Genomic DNA, 22,863 nt, shown 5'->3' with positions numbered 1-22,863 from the left:
TTAGAAGAAAAGATTGAGTGATGGTATAAAATTCCTCCAATAGATCAGGCTTTTCTTCTCTATTCAGAGACAAGAGAAACTTTTGCTTTTGTTCTTGGGAATCACTTGACATTCCAACTGCTGGCCAAAAAAGGAAAACTCCTTGCCAAGGATGAGCTTAGAGATCCTGGGTAACAGTGAGCACACATTAAATTTAGGAAGGGGTGAGTGGAGTCTTCCTGACCTGCTTGGTCCTAAAGGAGGCTGGGATCATTTGTGGCTGTTGGGAATTGAAACTGAACTTCTTTGAGGGCTTTGAGGACATCTCTTTGGCTTTCCTCCCCCTATTAGGGTCACCAGGTGTGGTCCTGACTCTTACTGGGGGTGATCAGATGACAGAACAAGCTTCAAGAGGTGACTAACATTTAGAAAACTGACCCGCCCCTGCCCCGGCCAGGCAAAAATAATTCAAACTGTCCTTTAAATAGAAATAACTGAAAGCTAGCTGCATACTTACAATTTAAACATAATGCTGGTACATAAATTCAGCTGCTACATTTTAATCAGTTTCCTCAAATTGATTTATATCTAAGACTCATAGGCTTCAAAAGTTTTAGTAGACTGTCTAGTGACCAAAGAAAGAAAGTTATATCACAGGGGTATTTCTTTTGTGGGAAGAAGTTGGCTTAGGGGAGGGGACATGGGACCCAGATCAAAAGAACTGACTCAGGAATCTTTTTGCAAGGCAGAAGCCCAATAAATTTAAATACAGATAGAGCTTGAAATCTTTGAATTTTTACCATGCTTAATTTTTTATATGTTTAGATATTGATAATATCAATAACAGTACTCAGTTGTTTGGGATAGTAACTCTATCTGCATCACTCATTACTGTGAAATGGCTTAGCATTTGTACTTGGAAAAAGCATTGTAATTTCTTTTAAACTTAAAATTTTCAGTCATTTGTATGTTAAATAATAGAAATGACCAAATGGGTTTAGAATAAGACTGAAATATTTCTTGCACTGTTTTATGGTAACTTTGAAGTTGTTACACTGTTATTGCCATGGAAATTTATATGCTGTTATGATCTAACTTAATAGGATGAGAAAAAGCTGTGTGTTTCTAGCATCTCTCCAGGTGGGAGAAGGTAACATATATTCTTTTATTATAGGAAGTCATTTATTTTCCCTGAAATAAAATTTTCATTTTTTCTAGAACCCTTTCTTTTTCTCAAATTGTAATTGTATATAATGTCTGGCATGTATTAGGCCTTCCAATACATTTTTTGCTTGTTTGTACTATATTTTAGCATTACTCTTTTATGGTGAATAGTCAGAAATACATGCATGTGCTGTGAGATCAGCTTAACTTTTCACAGGCAAGCAGAGAACTGAGGTAAATTATTCAAATATTTGATGCAATGAACCGGATGATTGGAGTTTTAAACCAGTTGCTTCAACTCACTTCTTTATTTTAGTTAGGGAATCTAAAATTTCTGTTTCAAAGGCACAGTTTTACCTTCTTGGAACGTTGCCATCTTGAGTGATTTTAAATCTTGAGTTCCCATTTCACATCCATTTGCCATTTCAGTCTGAGAAACTTAGACTTTAATACTGTTTCCACAGTTACAAGCTTCAAGTTAATCATGGCCCTGGGAATTGAGTTCTCAAGTGTGTACACCACCCCCTGGGCTCACAGTTCTCAGCATAGACTGTTGGCTCCAAACCGTGCCCATGGGAATCAAGGGTTGTGCCTGCTTGCTCACCCTGCCTGACAAACACTGCTGGTGAGCCAGAAGTCGGTGGTTCCTCATCAGTGTTTGCAGTAACAGAGGAACCCATCTCTGGGCTTTCCAAAGGAAGGGAGTAAACAGTCTCCAACACAAGGTCCAATATCTACTGGCAGCTTCCACAGCTTTGCAGAGCTGAAAGTAAGCTTCTAGATAAGAGGAAGTCTCTGTTTCTCAGAGCCACCAGATGGATTTAGTTTTTCTAATCTTTTGGATTTTCCATAAAGCATGTTTTCATAAAATATAAAGTGTGCTTAAAAGTATTATGTTTTTCTCATTACTGCATTTCCATATCCTACTTATCCTTCAGTTTTATTTTCTGCATCAAAGTGTGTGTATTCAGTCACTCAGTCATGTCTGACTCTTTGTGACCCCATGGACTGTAGCCTGCCAGGCTTCTCTGTCCATAGGATTCTCCAGGCAAGAATACTGTAGTGGGTTGCCATTTCCTCCTCCAGGGGATCTTTCCCACCCAGGGATCAAACCCACATCTCTTGTGTCTCCTGCATTGACAGGCAGATTCTTTACTACTGTGCCACCTGGGAAGTCACTGCATCAAAGTATATTTTTGTATACAGGAAACATTTTTAAACCATAGAAAAGCACACAAAATAATATAACAAACAATTGTGAATCATTAAATGGCTTTCGTCTGATTTTTTTTTTCAAGTGTTACTGATGGCATGAGTGTAGCTTTTCTACATACTCCCAGCAAAATTCTCCTTTTCCCCTCTCCAGAAACAAGTTTTACCTTATAGTTAGGGTTTGGATAGAGTTTTTCAATAGTTCTTTCCTTTTATAGATCTCTGATTTTTGCCAGAAGTCTTCCAGCTACCTAACATGACCAAGCTCTATGGCCCCTGCCCCTACGCAAGTATTAAAAGACTCTAAGGTGCAAAAGCAGTATAGACTTCAGCTGTACATTTTGATTGGAAACCATTATACTTCTTTTGACCTCCCCCACTCCCTTTGATTTCTCTGTGTGCGTGTGTACTCACTTGTGTCTGACTATTTGCAACCCCATAGACTATAACCTTGAACTACAAAGAATGCTCGAACTACTGCACAATTGCACTCATCTCACACGCTAGTAAAGTAATGCTCAAAATTCTCCAAGCCAGGCTTCAGCAATATGTGAACCATGAACTTCCAGATGTTCAAGCTGGTCTTAGAAAAGGCAGAGGAACCAGAGATCAAATTGCCAACATCTTCTGGATCATTGAAAAAGAAAGAGAGTTCCAGAAAAACATCTATTTCTGCTTTATTGACTATGCCAAAGCCTTTGACTGTGTGGATCACAATAGACTGTGGAAAAGTCTGAAAGAGATGGGAATACCAGACCACCTGACCTGCCTCCTAAGAAACCTGTATGCAGGTCAGGAAGCAACAGTTAGAACTGGACATGGAACAACAGACTGGTTCCAAATAGGAAAAGGAGTACATCAAGGCTGTATATTGTCACCCTGCTTGTTTAACTTCTATGCAGAGTACATCATGAGAAACGCTGGGCTGGAGGAAGCACAAGCTGGAATCAAGATTGCCGGGAGAAATATCAATAACCTCAGATATACAGATGACACCACGCTTATGGCAGAAAGTGAAGAGGAACTAAAAAGCCTTTTGATGAAAGTGAAAGAGCAGAGTGAAAAAGGTGGCTTAAAGCTCAACATTCAGAAAACTAAGATCATGGCATCTGGTTCCATCACCTCATGGGAAATAGAGGGGGAGACAGTGGAAACAGTGTCAGACTTTATTTTTTTGGGCTCCAAAATCACTGTGGATGGTGACTGCAGCCATGAAATTAAAAGACGCTTACTCCTTGGAAGGAAAGTTATGACCAGCCTAGACAGCATATTAAAAAGCAGAGACATTACTTTGCCAACAAAGGTCCATCTGGTCAAGGCTGTGGTTTTTCCAGTGGTCATGTATGGATGTGAGAGTTGGACTGTGAAGAAAGCTGAGCGCTGAAAAATTGATGCTTTTGAACTGTGGTGTTGACGAAGACTCTTGAGAGTCCCTTGGACTGCAAAGAGATCCAACCAGTCCATCCTAAAGGAGATAAGTCCTAGATGTTCCTTGGAAGGACTGATGCTGAAGCTGAAACTCCAATACTTTGGCCACCTTATGCAAAGAGTTGACTCATTGGAAAAGACCCTGATGCTGGGAAAGATTGAGGGCAGGAGGAGAAGGGGACGACAGAGGATGAGACAGCTGGATGGCATCACCAACTCAGTGGACATGGGTTTGGGTAGACTCCAGGAGTTGGTGATGGACAGGGAGGCCTAGCGTGCTGTGATTCATGGGGTTGCAAAGAGTCGGACATGACTGAGCGACTGAACTGAACTGAACTGAGACTGTAACCTGATGTGAAGAGCTGACTCATTTGAAAAGACCCTGATGCTGGGAAAGATTGGGGGTGGGAGGAGAAGGGAATGACAGAGGATGAGATGGTTGGATGGCATCACTGACTCAATTGGACATGGGTTTGGGTGGACTCCGGGAGTTGGTTATGGACAGGGAGGCCTGGCGTGCTGCAGTTCATGGGGTCACAAAGAGTCAGACGTGACTGAGCAACTGAACTGAACTGAACTGAGACTATAACCCACCAGGCTCCTCTGTCCATGGAATTCTCTAGGCAAAAATACTAGAATGGGTTGCCATTTCCCCCTTCAAGGATCTTACTGACCCAGGGATTGAATCCACATCTCCTGCATCTCCTGCATTGGGCAGGCACGTTCTTTACCACTGCGCCACCTGTAGCAATGAGTATTTGGTCATTTCCAATCACTTATTTTGTACCAACTTTATGTATAGAGAAGTTACTATTTCCTAACAAAGCTATAAATTACTGAAGCAGTATTAATTCTTCTTTCACAGCAAACTGGGAGAAGGTCCTCTAAGACTTCTTACACTCTAGTAGATCACACTTAAAGCCAGTCGCTTAATCACAAAAATGTGTACATAGACCTGCACCTCATTTTATAGAACAGATGGTATTGCAGCCATCTAACAGTTACCGATAATCTTCTATGGTCAAGTTAGGGAATTAAGCGTTATAAAATAAGAAATGCCTAAAGATTTTGTTTTCCCACTTTGCAAAGCATCCATTTCAAGTGATTATGATGCATTTTTGAAAATACATAGTTAACTAATTTGAATGTAATAACAGCACCCATGGCTTGAATTAAGGATGTAGTATTAATTGCATACCTTGGTTTATATTTTAGGAATTTTTAAACTTAGTTGTCTTTTTCCAAAGCTATTTGAAAATTAAGAAATTGCTTGCCCAAGCAATTGAATAAGAATTATTTACCTTAGACTCAATTATCAGTTCCATTGGTTTCTTTACCAGAGTTTGAAAATGCATCATTGCAGCTCATTCTTTTGCCTTGCACTGGCAGCAAATTGCTCTATAGAGAAACTGCCAAGTCTGGTGTTATGGAACTTACACAGAATCTTCCTCTCTGTGACTGTGTGTGAACACAAATTAAGGATGTCCTCTGGCTTGGATTACTGAAATGTACTTGGCTGCATGTTCCATTCTATCATCTGGACTTAAAGCAAAATAAATCAGTACACATTTCAGTGAAATTCTTTGTGAATTGATCATTCATATGAATTCTTGATTATAACTAGACAAATCACATCATTATATATACAATGTACCATCTTCCTAAGTAACACCATTTAAAATTTCACATAAAATGTCCCTATAATTTTATCTCCATTAAAAATGAAATAAAGCACCATGACTGTGAATTTCTCAGAGTCACAGGAATTGTTGTGGTCAGTCATCCATCTGGAACTGAATGTTGAAAATCAAAGATTTACTATAATTTGAATTTTTTATTTTCCAGACACTGCAAATGGATGTAAACAGGCTGAACATAACCTTGCTTCGAATATTTCGCCAAGGAGTAGCTGCAGCTTTAGGACTCTTACCCCAGCAAGTGCACATCAATCGCCTCATTGTAAGATACCTACATTTCGCATTTCCAGAGTATAAGCTTTGATCTTTATTGCAGGGCTCAAGAATAATGAACAATAATAAAGAACACCCATGCTGTAGTTTTATGGCCCATGAGCCAAATCTGGCATAACACCTGTTTTTGTCAAAGAAGTTTTATTGTAACAAACCATACCCATTTGTTTACATATTGTATAAGGCTTCTTTCACGCTACAATGGCAGAGTTGAGTAGTTGTAACGGATTGTCTGTCTAAATTGAAAGTTAAAGTATTTGTTAACTGGTCCATTACAGAAAATGTTTGTCAACTTTCTCATAGTTCAAGACTAGCTACCCTGGTAGGTATAAATAGAAAGGCCCCCGAATACCTGTCTCACCACCCTGATACTCCTCCCAAAATATTCTCCCTAAGAGAGAATGTTTTGTATCAGGTAAGACTCTGTCTCCAGACAGCATCTATTAAAATCCCTTCAGGTATAGGAGGATGAAGGATAGTGAACACACAGGCAGAGGATTTTGAATAAAGAGTGAAGAAGAACCATCCTTAACGACAGCAGTCCAAGGAAAATGCAAGAATAGTCTTGAAATGTCAAGAGAAAATTTGGATGGATAATTGAAGTGGGACAAAGTAAGCCCAAAGGATCTTTTCTATTAGGCCCACTTTAGACCTATCAATCACCCATATCCTTTCTTTTCCTCCTCTCCTCAGTATTTAGGGACCTTGATATCATCCAACTACATGTTCCCATCTGTACTTGAAGGTGGGTGTGAGCAAAGGCAAAGAAAGGCAGATTAAAATATGGTTTTCTCTTTGTAAAAAGCATATTATCAAAGCTTCCTGTGAAAAGGGACTTTGGAATAATCTTTTACAGTTTTAAAATTGTTCTTAATTTCCACTGCCTTAGAAACTCAAGCAAGAACTTCGTGTTCTCCTGCCCTAAATTCTTAGGCTCCTGCTCGGGCTCAGTTTTACATCAATACCTGCATTTCCACATATGGAGAAGAATTTGCTTTCAATTTTGGTTTAGAATTGTTATTTCTTTTCCTTTTTCCTGTGTGGAGGGTAAATTACTTTCATCCCCATAATAACTTTTATTCTGTGAGTCAGCTAATCTCTGGGACTAAATAAGATTTTTTAAAAAACAAAGTTTTTAACAATACCATAGAAGAAGAAATATAGCATTTCCCATTATCTTGAAAGAAGTTATTTATATCCAGAGTATACCTTACTCAAGTGAGAAGTGAGGTATTATAGATGTCTTAGATCTAGATTTTACATATGTATATGTACACTTAGATATCTTAGATATACTTTTATGTGTGTAGATTTAAAGAGTATAATGGCTCTTTGAAAGGGTAAAAGAGGAATTTGCCACACCTAGAGTGGGATATGCATATCCTCAGAGAATGTTAGCACCATTTATGCATGTTTATTTCTAAGAGTAGTTTTTGTAATAGTTTGAGTTATGATGACACCTGAGGAAGCATAGTATAGTGATTAAGAGCAAGTGCTGTGGAAACAGACCCAGAATTCTGTTTCATTTCCGGTTTGGCCGTATCCCAGCTCTATGACCTAAGTCAGGCTACTTAGGTTCTTTCATTTACAAAATGAAATGACTATAATACCTCTGTCCTGGAGGTAACAGGTTTAAGGCACAGGGGAGCATGACAAGTACAAAACAAGGGTCTCTCCCTACTATCGTTGCTATTAGATCATAAACTATTTGAATTATTACCAGCATCTTTCACATCAGCATTGTGTGATATCCTGTTGTTGTCTGTTGTTTGCTGTAAACACAGAAACATTTTTTCCTGGATTGCTAGCTGTCCTCCATTTGATGCCTGGCTGAACTTCTGATAAATTACATTCAAAGAAAATATTCTTTAAAAAAAAAAAGTTTTCTAGCAGGATAGAACCCTGCGTATTGAAAAGAAAAGCTAACCACCATTTTCTTTACACGTGTTTTGTGTAAGTTGTGAAAGAGACTCTATCAATGGCAGCATCATTTTGTGCAGTATTTGTTTTTTATGGGTGTGTGGCACATCACCCATTTATGGTAAGAAGTCCTCTCACCCTGCCTCAGCAAATGAGGTCAGACTAATAGGAAAGTAACATGATATCATTGCATAACACATGCACTTCTACTGAACAATAAATCTTAAGAGTGTGACTTATTTAAGGTGAAAAACAGGATCAGGGAAGTAAGTTCAAAGACAGCATTGCCTTCCTTAGTTAGTCCAGTCTTCACATTAATGCAACTTATAAGATGGGGTGGTGATGTCTAATAACTGTACTCTTAAATCAGATTTTGCTTAGTTCATTTGATTTTAAAATACGTCTTTAAACACAATTTCTCAGGAAACATCTGAACAATATATCTCAAAATTTATAGTATTGAATAGAAAATAAACCAGCATCTAGTGAAATATAAAATTAGAAAATGAGGCATGTTAAGTAATTGAAAGAAGGCCATTTGAAGATTTGGGACTTTGGGCTGGTAATTTTAAGTGTACAAGAGAATACTTAATAAAAGTGATCTCCAAGATGCCATTTAAAATCTAAGGTTCTGGTTTTCTTTAATATTTCTAGAGGAAAACCAAAAAATATTTCCCAAACTTGCTTCACATGTCTACTAACATATACAAATAATCTGCTTTTACTAGGAAAAGAAGAACAGTGTTGAACTATTTGTGTCTCCCATAAATCGAAAAGCAGGATTTTCTGATGCTCTGCCATCTGAAGAAGTGCTGCGTTCACTCAATATCAATGTTTTGCATCAGAGTTTATCCCAGTTTGGAATTACAGACGTCTCCCCTGAGGTAGGTTGTTGAGTGGAATATTTCATTTAAAATTTTGCACAGTTAGTGTGACACAACCCAATTCTAGGAGACTTTGAGATGAAAGCTGTTGATTGTGTGTTAACTGATAATATAAAAATCTCCCTAAAGGTCAAAATTCTCTGATTTCACTCTGTGTATTTTTATTCCTTGAGGAAGTTCATTTTCATATCAAAGTTTCACTTTTTGACACTTTTTACTCCAATCTTTATGGCCTTATAATTTATTTTGACTTATTCAACAAATTGTCCAGAAGAAAAGTCATTGAGATATATTTGTCAATTGATTGCTTGTTACTGAGCTGTTCCAAAAAACACCCTGATATCTTTCCTCCTCAACAGTTTTGCTTCTCATTGTTTTTGTTATCAAAATGGTCACTTTTTCCACTAATCAGTGAAAGTCACTCAGTTGTGTCTGCCTCTTCGTGACCGCTTGGAATTGCTGGGTCTTTGTTACTGGACACAAGCTTTCTCTAGCTGAAGTGCCTGGACCTGTCGTCGCGGTGGCTTCTCTTGTTGGGGACACCGGCTCTGTGGTCCATGGGCTTCAGCAGCTGTGGCTTGTGAATTCTAGAGTGAAGGCTCGGTAGTTGCAGTGCACAGGCTCAGTTGCCCCACAGTATATGGAATCTTCTCAGACCAGGGATCAAACCTTTGTCCCTGGCACTGACAGCCAGATTCTTAACTACTGAACTACCAGGGAAGTCCACGTGTATGTGAAAGAGAAGTGAAAGTTGCTCAATCGTGTCCGACTCTCTGCGACCCCCTGGACTGTATAGTCCATGGAATTCTCTAGGCTGGAATACTGGAGTGGGTAGCCTTTCTCTTCTCCAGGGGATCTTCCCAACCCAGGGATTGAACCCAGGTCTCCCACATTGCAGGCAGATTCTTTACCAGCTGAGCCACAAGGGAAGCCCAAGAATACTGGAGTAGGTGGCCTATCCCTTCTCCTGCGGATCTTCCCGACCCAGGAATCGAACCAGGGTCTCCTGCATTGCATGCGGATTTTTTACCAACTGAGCTACCAGGGAAGCCGCTTACCTTGGGATTAATATGAAATGTGGTTTTTCAGTTGGTGAGAAACCCAGTCTTTAGAACTATGAATATTTCCTTTACAGTGTTTTCTAAATTTGGCACTTTTCAGATTTCGCCTACCACCTCCACCATTTTCATTCTTAAATAAATCCAGTCTTGTTTTTACTTCACCTTGCTGTGTCCCACTCTTAACAAACTTGCTAGAATAAACGTCATCCCAAATAAACATAATTAAATTCACAGAATCATAGAATTAGACCTTGAGAGAACACATATGGACATTTCAAAGATGCAGAGAGTAAGGCCCATAGAAATTAAGTGACTTCATCAAGGTGACAAAGCAAGTGAAATATTAAGCAGTATTTAGCATCTAGACATCTTATTCCTAGTCTATTTCCCTTTGCAGTGAAGCACACTGCCTCTCATTATAGCAAATGTCAGGTGTGGTATAAAAAGCTTTGTTACAAGATTGAGTTTGAATCCCAAAGCCAGCATTTAAAATGTGTGTGTGACTTTGAGTGATTTAGTCTCTGTGAAATTCGGTCTGTCTTTACCTAGTATCAGCCTCTCTGAGACTCAGATTCTTCATATCCTATATGAATATAGAGAAAGAAAAAAGGAAGGAAGAATGAAATAAAGGAGGGAGGAAGAAGAAAGGAAAAGGAAACAAAAGAAAAAAGAAAAGAAAAAATTTGGTATAATCCTCATCTTATAAACTTGAAATAAGAATAAAATTTTAAAACGTAAGAAAATACGTGGAAGTCATCACAGAGTAGACACTGAACAAATATAATTTGAATGCAGAATGAAAATGTATTTCATTGCTGAACCATGACTGTTAACAACAGCCTCCAGCTGGTTTCCCTGCATTTAATGTTGTTTTCTTCCCTGCTGTCTCCACCACCAACCCCAACACACACACATGCATACACACATGCACACACACACACGCATACGTGCACACACACACACAGTGTTTTCTTTCTTGCCACCAGAGGAATCAATCTAAAAGCAAATCCGGCCATGCCCTCCAAATGTCCTGATTCTCCTCTGGCTTCCTAAATCCTACGGAATCAAGTCTGAATTTCTAACTGTGATATATGGCTCTTTGGGTACAGAGCTTTATTATTGTTGAACAACACTCTCTTGGTTTATGCTTCAGCAAACCCAAACTTAATAGGCTCCAGGACACCGCACACCATTTCTTCTCTCCGTGGGCTTGTGTGTATGTTGATACGTCTACACACCTTTCATGTTTCAAGATCAGTCTACTGTATAGCGAAGGCTTCCCTTGTGCCTCCACAGGCCTGGCTGCTGGCTTTGTGTTCTCACTGCGTTTAGTACAAAGACGTATCCCCTGTTGGCCTTCAGGTCCTACACTGTTGTTCCTTGAGAGCATTTTATGTGTGTACTCAGCACCTTCATTCAGGGCCTGGCATGCAGTGGGGGTAAAAATAGCCAATAACTGAGCTAGGTGGTGTCCAAAGCCAGAAAAATAAATGCATAAGCAAACAAACACACAAATAAAATATGATTTTTGCTTTCGATGAGTTCTATTCATAACAGGGCAACAGGAGGCAAGCAGATAAGGAGAATACAGGGGCTATGAAAACATAACCGTACTGTGCTGTGGGGGGTTTGAGAAAGAAGAGGACACTTCACACTTCAGAGAGACCAGGAGAAGGAGTGAAGATGAACTCAAACACCCAGACCCCTCCCCAGCCCTCGCACGTGACCCTGGAGAGGCTCCCTCTTATGCATCAAACCAAACTCCATGCCCGTAGTCCAGGCCCCTCACAGACTGACTTGTACACATTTTGCTCTGAACAACTCATCTCTAAAAAAGATCATTAGGTTAATTTACACTGCTACCCATCCTGGGTTGGGAAAATCCCCTAGAGTAGGACGTGGCATCCTGCTCCAGTGTTCTTGCCCGGAGAATCCCATGGACAGAGGAGCCTGGCGGGCTACAGGCCAGGGGGTTGCAAAGAGTCAGACACAATTGAGTGCACACACACACACACACACACACACACACCCATAAGCTTTCAGTGAATAAGTGTTTCTTCCTGGTGCTTTATTCTGCCTTTAAATGACATCCTGAAGGCTTTAGGAATATGGCAGCTTAGTGAGTCATCTAGATTTGTGACCCCAGGGAAGCTCACCGTACCAAAAATTAGTTAAAATCAAATATTTGAGGTGCAGCACACCTCAGTCTGGTAAAGGCAAGCAGCCTAGCCTGAATGCCTGTCACAGAACTGTTAGCTGTCAGTAGACCTCAAGCCTGTACTGCATTTGAATACTGAAAGTGTATTTGATGATCAAAATATGATAGTGTCTGAAAGAATTGTGGGAGTCTAACAATCTAGGAAACCTAGACTATGGGAAGTTTTGTATTACAGGAGCCTAGGATGTGTTTTAATTGGATATAAGGAACATTTCATCAAGGACTGGGGGATTGTTGCAGCCTTTTCTTCTGGCACTTCTAGAATGGGCCCAGTGATACCCTCTGACCAGAAGCCCTAACTGCTGCCAGAAGAGAGCCATCCTCAGTGTTCACAGGCTCTTGCTGGGAGCTTCAGACACGAACAGTCCAAGAGGCTCTGCAAGAGCATTTGTTGATAGTTCTTTAGGCTGATAGGTATTCTGCGAATTTCCCCACTTCTTTATTCATCGTTGTGGTTCATGTGTAATAAACAGCTTAAGCCTCAACCCATTCTTTCACATTTCTAATCCCCAAATTATAGCCCTGTTATGGTAACGTGGTTATTACCAGAACAAAAAAAAAAGGAATACTGGTATTTGGGGTTTTCATCCTTTACATTGATTACAGAACATGATGAATGCTGTCTTGAAGCATCCGTTTCTACACTTTTATTAATTACTTTCAGGGAAGGGTGTTTTGATGTTGTTGTTGCCATTTATTTATTTGTTTGATTTTACTTAAATTAAAAACTACCCTTGGAAAACATAGACAAATACCAAACAGAGAATTCCTTTCACTTACTCATCTGTGTTTATTTCGAATTTAAGTTTCTTGACCGACAGAGACATTTTTTCTTTTATATATTTTCATATGATACCTAGAACATTGTAGGACCTCAAGTATTGTTTAAAGATGTTCATAAAGATTGAAAACTAGACTTCCTCTTGCCTAATAAGTTAAATCTCAGGGAAATAAAATTAAATTCATTATTTTAGTTTCTATATTTAAATGTGTTTACAAAATTAATTAAATATCTTTTGAAGCAGTACATTCTGCATTGATAGTGAAAACGATGATTTAAGATTTTGTTGTTGTTCAATTGCCAATTACCCTAGTTTCACAGGTCTTATATTTCAAAGGAGGATGTTACCTTCTTTGAAATAACAGGTATATAATAATAATAAATAACAGGTCAAGGTAATGAACTGATACCTTCTTGGAATGTTTACAAAGAGAAAAAAATCATACCAAATAAATATAAAACATAATTCATGAGTTTGGTGATTGTTCCTTTAAACATTAGCCAGTTGTCTAAACAGTTATATAGTCCTAGCCATACAGTGACAAGGAGGAATACAGTCAGTTTTAACATGGGTCAGATCATGCATACCAAATTGTTTACCTTGTGTATGATATGGTGGAAGTTTGGCATTTATCTAACAAAACCATATTGTTATATGGTCAGTTCAGTTCAGTTCACTCAGTCATGTTTGACTCTTTGTGACCCCATGGACTGCAGCATGGCAGGCTTCCCTGTCCATCACCAACTCCTGGAGCTTGCTCAAACTCATGTCCATCAAGTTGGTGACACCATCCAGCCATCTCATCCTCTTTTGTACCCTCCTCCTCCTGCCTTCAATCTTTCCCAGTTGGGGTCTTTTCTAATGAGTCAGTTCTTCACATCAGGTGGCCAAAATATTCAGCTTCAGCTTCAGCATCAGTCCTCCCAATGAATATTCAGGACGGATTTCCTTTAGGATGGACTGGTTGGATCTCCTTGCAGTCCAAGTGACTCTCAAGAGTCTTCTCCAACACCACAGTTCAAAAGCATCAATTCTTCAGCGCTCAGCTTTCTTTATGGTCCAACTCTCACATCTATACATGAGTACTGGAAAAACCATAGCTTTGACTAGACGGACCCTTGTTGGCAAAGTAATATCTCTGCTTTTTAAGACGCTGTCTAGGTTGGTCATAGCTTTTCTCCCAAGGAGCAAGCGTCTTTTAATTTCAAATCTGCAGTCACCATCTGCAGTGATTTTGGAGCCCAAGAAAGTGAAGTCTGTCACTGTTTCCATTGTTTCCCCACCTGTTTGCCAGGAAGTGTTGAAGTGTTATATGATACATCTCATTAATCTGCCTAAGTCAATTAATTAACCAGCTAATTTGTAACATTTCCATTTTATTCTTACTCTGTGTGCTTCACCTGTCTAAAAAGATATAGCTCGTAAAGTCTTTGTATTATCTCTCCTAGCAATGGAGATATTTCCCAGCATTTGGGGTCAGAATTGGCTTTTTTTAAAAAAAGGAAATTATAATGCATCAAATTATTAAACAGGATGTAGAGAAGTCATTGCTATCAGTATAGGAAACCACCCACTTTTTAAATAATCAAACTGAACAAAACCCAGCAGCTTCTTCCACTGCCACAGAGTTAAAGGGAAAGTGATATGGTTGTGAAATGAGATGTAAAGATAATACAGTACATTGGTGTGACCTCGCCATGGAGCCTCTGAATCATTAAACCCTCAATCCCCTGTCAAAATGTAAAAGGCATCACAGTAACCTTATACAAAGGTTAGACTGGAGATTTTGTGAATTACAATCTTATGACTTGTGGGATCTTAACTACAAACCTCTTCACTTACTACCCTGCCCTTATCAAGGTTTTTAGATCTCTGTACAAATATAGTAGTGCTCAGTAGGACCAGCATGACTCAAAGGAAATCTGTTTACCAAGAAAGTGCAGTGACTAAGTTCTAGGAGTTCAAAACATGTGTCTTTCTAACTATAGGGGTAGGGGGATGGGAGGTGGGAAGTTCATTCCTCCATCATTACTGCTTTGCTTAAAAGAGAAATCATAATTGATTTGTCTTAAGCAGAAAGGAACATGTTGATGTTCCAGGAGGTGCTGAACTATAGCAGGAAAAAAATGAACCAAATCAGGTTAGGAACACAAAATCTCTTTCCACCCACCTAACCACTCCTTTTTAATCCAAATTTTATATGAACTAAAGCTCAGATCCTCACACTTAAATTTGACAAGTTTATGCTGCCTACTTGAAGGCTTAAGTGCTTTGCTTTTATAGCAAGCAATAGATGCTATTTAGTTGCCTGCAAAAAAAAAAAAAAAAGCTCATTTCCATATTTATACTTGATTTCTACAAGAGTTTTCTCTTCTGTTCGTTTCTAGCTATGTTTACAAAGACATTGGAATAAAATATGGTCTGGCTAAGACAAGTTGTCACTTGAACCCAAGATTTCCTTTTTAGGAGGACATATGAGTTTCTACTTATTTAACAAGCAAGCATTTTCAGATTCTCCATCAACTTACCACTCATGTATTTTTAAAACATGCATTAATCATTTCTTGCATCTATGAATTTGTCTCTGTCTTAAAGAAGGCAAGGTATTACAGTGAATTTAAGTGTATTTTACAAGCAAAAGAAAGGGAAATTCAGCTACTTCAAGCAACAGAAGTCTTCCTCACATAGTTATAACCACAATTGAACTCAAAGATCCTTTCTGTTCTGTTTTGTTCAGCTCGCCACCAAGACTCACTTGAGTTTCAGGATAGAAATTTTTCATAAAATATTTTTCAAAAGGCAAATATTTCTTTTCGTCTAATTTACAAACATGGAATGCATTTTTTAAGTCTTGACAACTAACAATGATTTCAAAATTCAGACACCTACAAGACCAGGTTTTGCTGAAGACTTTTTTTTTTGAGACAATTACTATTTATTTTTCAGGATTCTATAGGTTGACTAGGATCAGCTGGGTGGTTCTTCTTTTCCACATAGTATAGGCTGAAGTCATCCCAGCGGTTACATTAAGTTGGGAATTTACCTGCCTCTGGAATGCTCAAGATGACCTTTCACTCTCCAGAGCCACTGTCTTGGACGTTTTTCGTCATTCACTATCCTATTGTTCAGGGCTTTCTTAATCACTAGAGACAGCTCAACTAAAGGGAAGAAAAATCAGAATTCAACAAAATGTAATTTTAGATGAGTGGGAGCATTCAACTTGATTTAGCCTTATATGTTTTTCCTATTTGTGGACCATTTGGTTTCCAGCTAAATTTTCTTTAACCTAAATCTGTAAATTTCACTGAATTATAAAACTTATGTAAACTTATAATTTATATAAATTATAAAGCTCCATTGCATTATAAGATGTGATTTTAGTAGATGCATTTAAAAGAATAGGTAAAATTAAACTAAATCATTCATTGACATTTTATTCATGCTATTTCTCTACCCTTTCACCCCCAAAATAGTAAGCTAAGTTAATAAACAAACAAACAAATAAATAAAACTATTTTCCTTTTATTACCTACCAAATAATTTTAGATATTTTGATGCTCCCTGATGATTTCAGTAAAATATAAAGTCCTAACAATTTATATGGCTAAAGTGGTACATTCGTCAGATTTTGACAAAATAGACTGGATTTTTAAAAAAAGATTTCATAAAAAAAAGGAAGGAAATGATCTCGACATTGTTGCTCTGTTTATTAATGCATCATGAGACTGCACCTGTTTCACTTTTGTTTAAAAGTTGAGAGCAGTGTTACAGCACGTAAATCAGGGTGTTGGTGTTGTGGGAGGAGTCTGAAAAGAGTAAGGAAAGCTTCAGAAACAATTTCCTCAACCCAGAGAAGAGCAGAACTCTCTCACCTACGAAGCAGGTAGTTGCTGAGAGAAAGCTCGAGGGACGTTAACAAAGGCTGGGGCCCAGCATACCATGTCGGGCTTGCTTGCTCCTATACAGGAGATAAAATAGTCTTAATGTCTGAGAACGGCAATCCGATGTCTCAGATCAGTTTGAGAAGCAGCTCTGACAGTGGGGGATGTAGGTGTGTTCTACTACACTGGATGGAATCAAGCTAAAAATATGTTTAGTGTCTGATAAGAACGCCAGTCTCCTCAAGCTCCCATTTAACATCGGACTTTCTGTTTTGCTTTCAAAGAAAAACGTTTTACAAGGGCAGCATGAAGCGGACAAAATCTGGAGCAAAGAAGGATTTTATGCTGTTGTCATTTTTCTCAGCATCTTTGTTATTATAGTAACCTGTTTGATGGTAAGTTCGTTTCTTTATATATTTTCTCTTTTACTGAGCCCACCATTTGATATTATTGGACACACTGCCATTCATTGGAAAGACTGGGAACAGAAGCAAGGCTCTGATCCTGCTAGGTTGGGAATATTTCACATCTAACAGCAGGGTGAGAGCTAAAGGAAAACCTATGGAATTATGGATTCTGACCTGCAGAATAAGGCTATAATTGCACTGAGGCTTTTAGTAACTTGATCAACCCTGAGAATGAAGCTTCAGAAACTGATTTAGCGAGGTCACTGAAACCCTCAAAGTCGTTTAAATCTCATGAGTGCACTTTGGGATTACTATATTTCTTCTTTTATATCATCTTTATGCAACTTGGGAAAAAATTTTTAAAGAAATATGTCTTAGGGGTAAGTTTACTTCTTAATGAGTAAAAATAAGGTTTTCTTATTTTTAATGGGCCTTGAAAGCACTCTATGAAATTCCAGGCATGAAAAGGAGATGATTATAGGCTAAAAGGCTAAGCAATTCATAATCAGCTAATTCTTAGGTGAAAGAATAATGTAAAAGTATAAAAGCATACACTGCAACTGGCTGTGTAAATGACAAGTTATAGATATGAAGCCTTTAAGAGTATATTTCAAATTTAAAAAAGTAGAACTCCAGATAAACTTAAACACACTAAAATAGGCAGTGCTTCTTCGTGTTGAATGAATTAGCAGTTACCTTTCCAATAGAATGATAAAATTTTCTATTGTTTTGAAAATTCTGTGATATAACTTTAAAATATTTGAAGTTTATAAATGGGTTTTAGTATCTTTTTTTCCTGTGTGCTATGTTCTTCTTAATTTTGCACATTTGTAAAAGCATTCCCTCCTTAGTTTTTAAATGCCCCCTGCAAAAGACATCACTCCAGTTATGCTTGCGGCAGTCAGCAGTGTTGCTGGGTGTCTTAATGGGTTTTGTTTATTTGTGATCCTTGTCCTGGGAAGGGGTTTATATTAGAAACATTAGGGCTCAGTTTGGAAAGATAGAGGCTGAGCGGATCTAAACTTGAAGGATATAAAACAATTAAGGCTTTAAATAGACTAAAGATTGGCATATTTCCTAGAATCTAAACTTTAGAAAGTAGCAAGTTTCCAGTCGCCCTAAAGTTTCCATCACCATGAATTCAGAGACATCTCCTATGGGTCAGGCATTCAGAAAGAAGATTTCTAAAAATTTTGACATGATCAAAAAAAGAATAATTTAAGAGTAGGAACACAGATTTTTATAGCTAAATAGTGGAGGTTAAGGGTAAAAAAATTTAATGAAATTTGGAGGTGTTATGGAAATTTTGACAGACACCTCTGGACATTTTTTAGGTAGTATAGGATATGGTTTCTTGTTATGGTTAATTGTGTTTTAAAATATGTAGTTCCTTTTTTCTTTTTTTAATAGAGGAAATCTCAAGTGTTGTCCTCTATAAGTCACAATTACAGTATTTTTCTGCTCGGAACATTGGAAGGAAGAGAAAAATAGAAAGGGGTACAGAGAGATTCAAGTGGAGATTGTATCTTGTCTGACTCTTTGTGACCCCATGGACTGTAGCTCTGATAACTCAGTTGGTAAAGAATCCACCTGCAATGTAGGAGGAAGAATCCCTGGAGAAGGGATAGGCTACCCACTCCAGTATTCTTGGGCTTCCCTTGTGGCTCAGCTGGCAAAGAATCTGCTTGCACTGCAGGAGACCTGGGTTTGATTCCTGGGTTGGGAAGATCCCCTGGAGAAGGGAAAGGTTACCCACTCCAGTATTCTGGCTTGGAGAATTCTGTGGACCGTATAGTCCTTGGGGTCACAGTCGGACACAGCTGTCTCACTTCACTTCAGTTTGGACTGCTGCCCATCAGGTTCCTCTGTCCATGGGATTTTTAAAGCAAGAATACTGGTGTGGGTTGGCATTTCCTTCTCCAGGATCCTCCCTACCCAGGGATTCGAACCTGCATCTCCCGCACTGGCAGGTGGATTCTTGACCACTGTGCCATCTGGGAAGCCGCCTTGTTCAGGAAGTAAATACTTAAGATCCAGAAGAGCAAAGGCAAGGATGAAAGGAAGAAAGTGGGAAAGCAGAGCCCTGAGCAGCTCGTGAGCTCTAGAGGGCTGAGGGAGTCAGAGCAGAGGTTAACTTGTTAGATATGCTGCAAATTCTGCATCTCTAGCTCAGGGTGGATCCCCATGCATCCAACATGATTGGATAAATTTCCACCCTACGTATTGGTCTCCAGTAGCAATAGAACCTGTAGTCACCACACGTTAAACTACTTGGGGCCAGGGAACAACTGACCCTTCTTTTCCCAATAGCTGCAAAGCGTCCATGTAAAATTCAAAAATCTAAGTCTGCTCCAACGTTGCTAGAAGAAACCAAGAAGGAAATGTTTCAAAAGTTGTGTAGGCGATTGCTCCCTTCAGGGCTGGTAGGTAGATTCATCAGTTCATTCAATCCAGGAATTCCTGCAGTGGGTTCACTGTGAGCCTGTTGGCCCTTTGGGCGAAGGAAGGAACAAGACAGATAAGGTCTCTGCTCACGGTGCTTGTTCTCCAGAAGAAGACAGAGACAATAAATAAGTTACTGTTTTAAAAAATCAAATAGTGTTCCTATTCTATGATTCCTAGTATATGACATTCTGGCAGAGGCAAAACTATAGAGACAGTAAAAAGATCAGTGGTTGTCAGAAGTTGTTGGGGGCAGTGAAACTTTTCTGTACAATAGTGTAAAGGTGCATACTGACATTATGGATTTGTCAAAACCCATGGAACGTACAGCATCAAGAGTGAGTGAGCCCTAATCTACGTTCTAGACTTCAGTTAATGATAACATATCAATGTTGACTTAATTAGTAACAAGTATGCCACACGAGTGCAAGATGTTAGTAATAAGGGAAGTTGTTGAGGGAGGTGGGGGAGGGGGCAATATGCGAGCTCTGCTCTCTGCTCAATTTCTAATAAACCTAACACTGCTCCTAAAAAAATAAAGTTTATTTATTTTGTAAAGAATCAAAAAGCATCAAGTGCCATGAAGAGCTTATGGTGAGATAATAGTGAGTGAGTGGAGCAGAGCAATCAAAGGCAACTGAGATATCTGAAAAAGTAGGGACAGGGCCTCCCTGGCAAAGGATGTTACAGATGGAGTGTGGAATGGAGAAGGTGAAGCTGAGGCAGGAGTCCTCTCTGGCTTCCAGGAGAAGGGCAGAAGCTGTTTCAGACAGAGCTTTGATGTGATCTGATTTGTGGATTTAAAAGATCAGACTCTCCGCTGGTGGAGCGTGGTTGGGGACAGAACTTGGGGTGAAGTGTTGGAGCAGCTACTGTATTAGCCTGATGAGAAATATGATGGTGGCCCTGGGTAAGGGGGTGGGAGTGGAGATGGAGAGGAGTGAAGAATTGGGATTTATTTGTAGGTGGAACTGAAAAGACTTGCTGTGTACTGATTCTCTGGGAGGAAGAAAGAGAAAAATGAAGGATGACTCCCAGGTTATTTGACTGACAATCGGATGGTTGTGTTTCCATTTCCTGGGAGAGGAATCCATTCAAGATGGGGAGTAGTGAATCAGAAAAAACATTTTTTATTTGTATTCCAATAGATTTTGAATAAATGAAAGAAAGTACTAGAATGATATGTTTCAAACAGGATCTTCCATTTTAATGTGAAAGCGTCACTTTAAAAAATAGCAGGGGAATCAGCAGTATAGAAAAGAATTAATATTGATAGAAAACTAAATACTACCTGTTAGACAGGAATAAGATGAAGTTAAGGTTTTCTGATACAACTTAACCACTGACAAGTTCACATGTAGGACTGGTCAAATGTGATTCTCTAAAATAAGCTTATCTTTGTACATGTTCAAGTGTTTTTGATAATGATCTTGATTTAAAGTAAGTTTTTTCCTTGGATCTCTTTGTAATAGTTACACTATCACTCTTGTGACTTTCAAACAAGTATACTCTGGTTTCTGTTTCCCATAATTTTGTTGATTCCATGGCAAAGGAAAATATATAACTCAGAAATTTCCCTCTGGCGTTAATTATATTTATAAAAGATCAAATGCCATTATTTGTGTCCAAGCCTTCCTCATATTGTAGAAATGAAAAGCCTGTGGTTTTATTACGAAATTATATAGGTAAATCGCTGTCACAGAGGATTATATGCTCTGTAACAATAACATAAGGCTTGGCAAAATTTTTGAAATATGGCATATTGTTTACTTTCCTTAAAATTTAAAAAGAAAATGTATGTTGCCAGGCATAAAATTAGACACACATGACATTTTCAAATGTGTGACTTATTTAGCACCTCTCAAATGTGAATGCAGAGTGGGTGGCGCAGCAAATAGACAAATACAATTTTCCAAGGAAAAACGTGTGGGCAACTTCCAATCCATTCAGTCTGTTTTAGGTGGAGGAATATATTACTGAGAAGAATTAGTTCTTAAACTGAAATAAATAATAGAAAGAATGTGGTTTACCACCTGCATGACATCTCCAGTGCACCTAGACGTTTATTAACAAGTGCAGAAGTATTTATGGAATTAGGTAGAGCTGTCTACAGACCAGATTGCTACTGGAAAGCAATTTTATTTTATTTGTTTTTGGCTGTGCTGGATCTTCCTTGCTGTACGAAGGCTTTCTCTAGTTGTGGCAAGCTGGGGCTGCTCTTCATTTTGGTTCACTGGCTTCTCCATTGTAGTGGCTTCTCTCGTTGCAGAGCACAGGCTCTGGGTGCTTGGGCTTCAGTAGTTGCAGCACACAGACTTAGCTGCTCTGCAGCATGTGGGATCTTCCTGGACCAGAGATTGAACCCATGTCCCCTGTGTTCACAGGTGGATTCCTGTCCACTGCGCCACCAGGGAAGTCCTGGAAAGCAATTTGAGAAAACACATAAAAAGTAGATGTTTGGGTCAATAAAATCTCTGCCTTGTTAGCCCCATGGAAGAGCCATCCATATGTCATTCAAAATGTTTGTCTAGGCATGGCCTTGGTAGTGGACAAAGGAAACTCTCTATTGGACTACCTAATATAGCCTGAGCATCACAAAGAAAATACATGTCAAGGGCGAACATACATAGCCACACTTTTCTAATATGTTATATGTAATTCCTAGTGGTTCAGGAAATGGGACTAGATTCTGAGCTGGAATGCTTTGGTTACAGAACCATTTTCCTAAGTAGGTATATCTCTCAAACCAATTTTCGTTTTTTTTTTTTTTTTCTGTATTAATAGAAACCATTCAGCTCAAAATACAACCCTCTCAATAATAACAAAAATAATATAACAACTATGATAACTAGTTTCTTCCAGACAGTACTAAATGTACTGCCTGGTACTAAACAATATATTTTTAACACACTTCATTGACATACAAAGAGCTGCACATGTTTAATGGAAACAATTTGATGAGTTTGGAGGTAAGCATACACCCATGAAACCATCACCATAATCTGTGTCATAAATGTATCTATCGCCTCCAGTAGCTTCTCTTTTCCTCTTTATTTATTATTATTTTGTGTTGTGATAAGCACACTTAACACAATATCTATCCTCTTAGCAAATTTTCAAGTATACAATACAATAATTCGTTAATTACAGACTCTCTGTATAAACACAGTATAGTTTAGTTTCCTAATTTTACTGACAAGGAAACCAAGATTCAGAGAGGATAAGTGACTTGACCAAGAACTAGCAGTACGTGGGTGTATGTGTGTGGGTGTCTGAGAGGAGAGGTTGGAATTCAAATCCAAGTCTATCTGGATTAAAAGTCTGGGTTCCTTCGCATGATTTTATATGTAAAGGGGTCACACTATAATTTCTTCCGATCCTGTCGCTCTGTCTTGTGAACATCTATTTCTGGCCACAAAGGAATCTAGAAATCAATGACAATGCCTGTGTTAATTAGAGACATTCAACTCAGGCAGACATAATAAATGTGTACTACCACACCTGCTGTCGACCCA

The 22,863-nt window shown here is 38.7% G+C and overlaps 1 protein-coding gene across 2 annotated transcripts in view; it reads left to right on the top strand.

Annotated features, from left to right (window-relative positions):
- PTPRR (protein tyrosine phosphatase receptor type R) overlaps nucleotides 1–22,863 on the top strand; it is a 269,697-nt gene that overhangs the window by 137,666 nt on the left and 109,168 nt on the right. For both annotated transcript variants that reach the window (XM_043447554.1, XM_043447553.1), the window contains exons 3-5: nucleotides 5,629–5,742; nucleotides 8,402–8,557; nucleotides 16,784–16,894. In XM_043447554.1, coding sequence (XP_043303489.1) covers nucleotides 5,629–5,742; nucleotides 8,402–8,557; nucleotides 16,784–16,894 — 381 coding nt within the window. The remainder of the gene's footprint in view (nucleotides 1–5,628; nucleotides 5,743–8,401; nucleotides 8,558–16,783; nucleotides 16,895–22,863) is intronic.

Source organism: Cervus canadensis, chromosome 25, assembly GCF_019320065.1.
Source record: "Cervus canadensis isolate Bull #8, Minnesota chromosome 25, ASM1932006v1, whole genome shotgun sequence".
Lineage (NCBI taxonomy): Eukaryota > Metazoa > Chordata > Mammalia > Artiodactyla > Cervidae > Cervus > Cervus canadensis.
The sequence above is the reverse complement of the archived record's forward strand: the minus strand, read 5'-3'. Positions and strand labels throughout refer to the sequence as shown.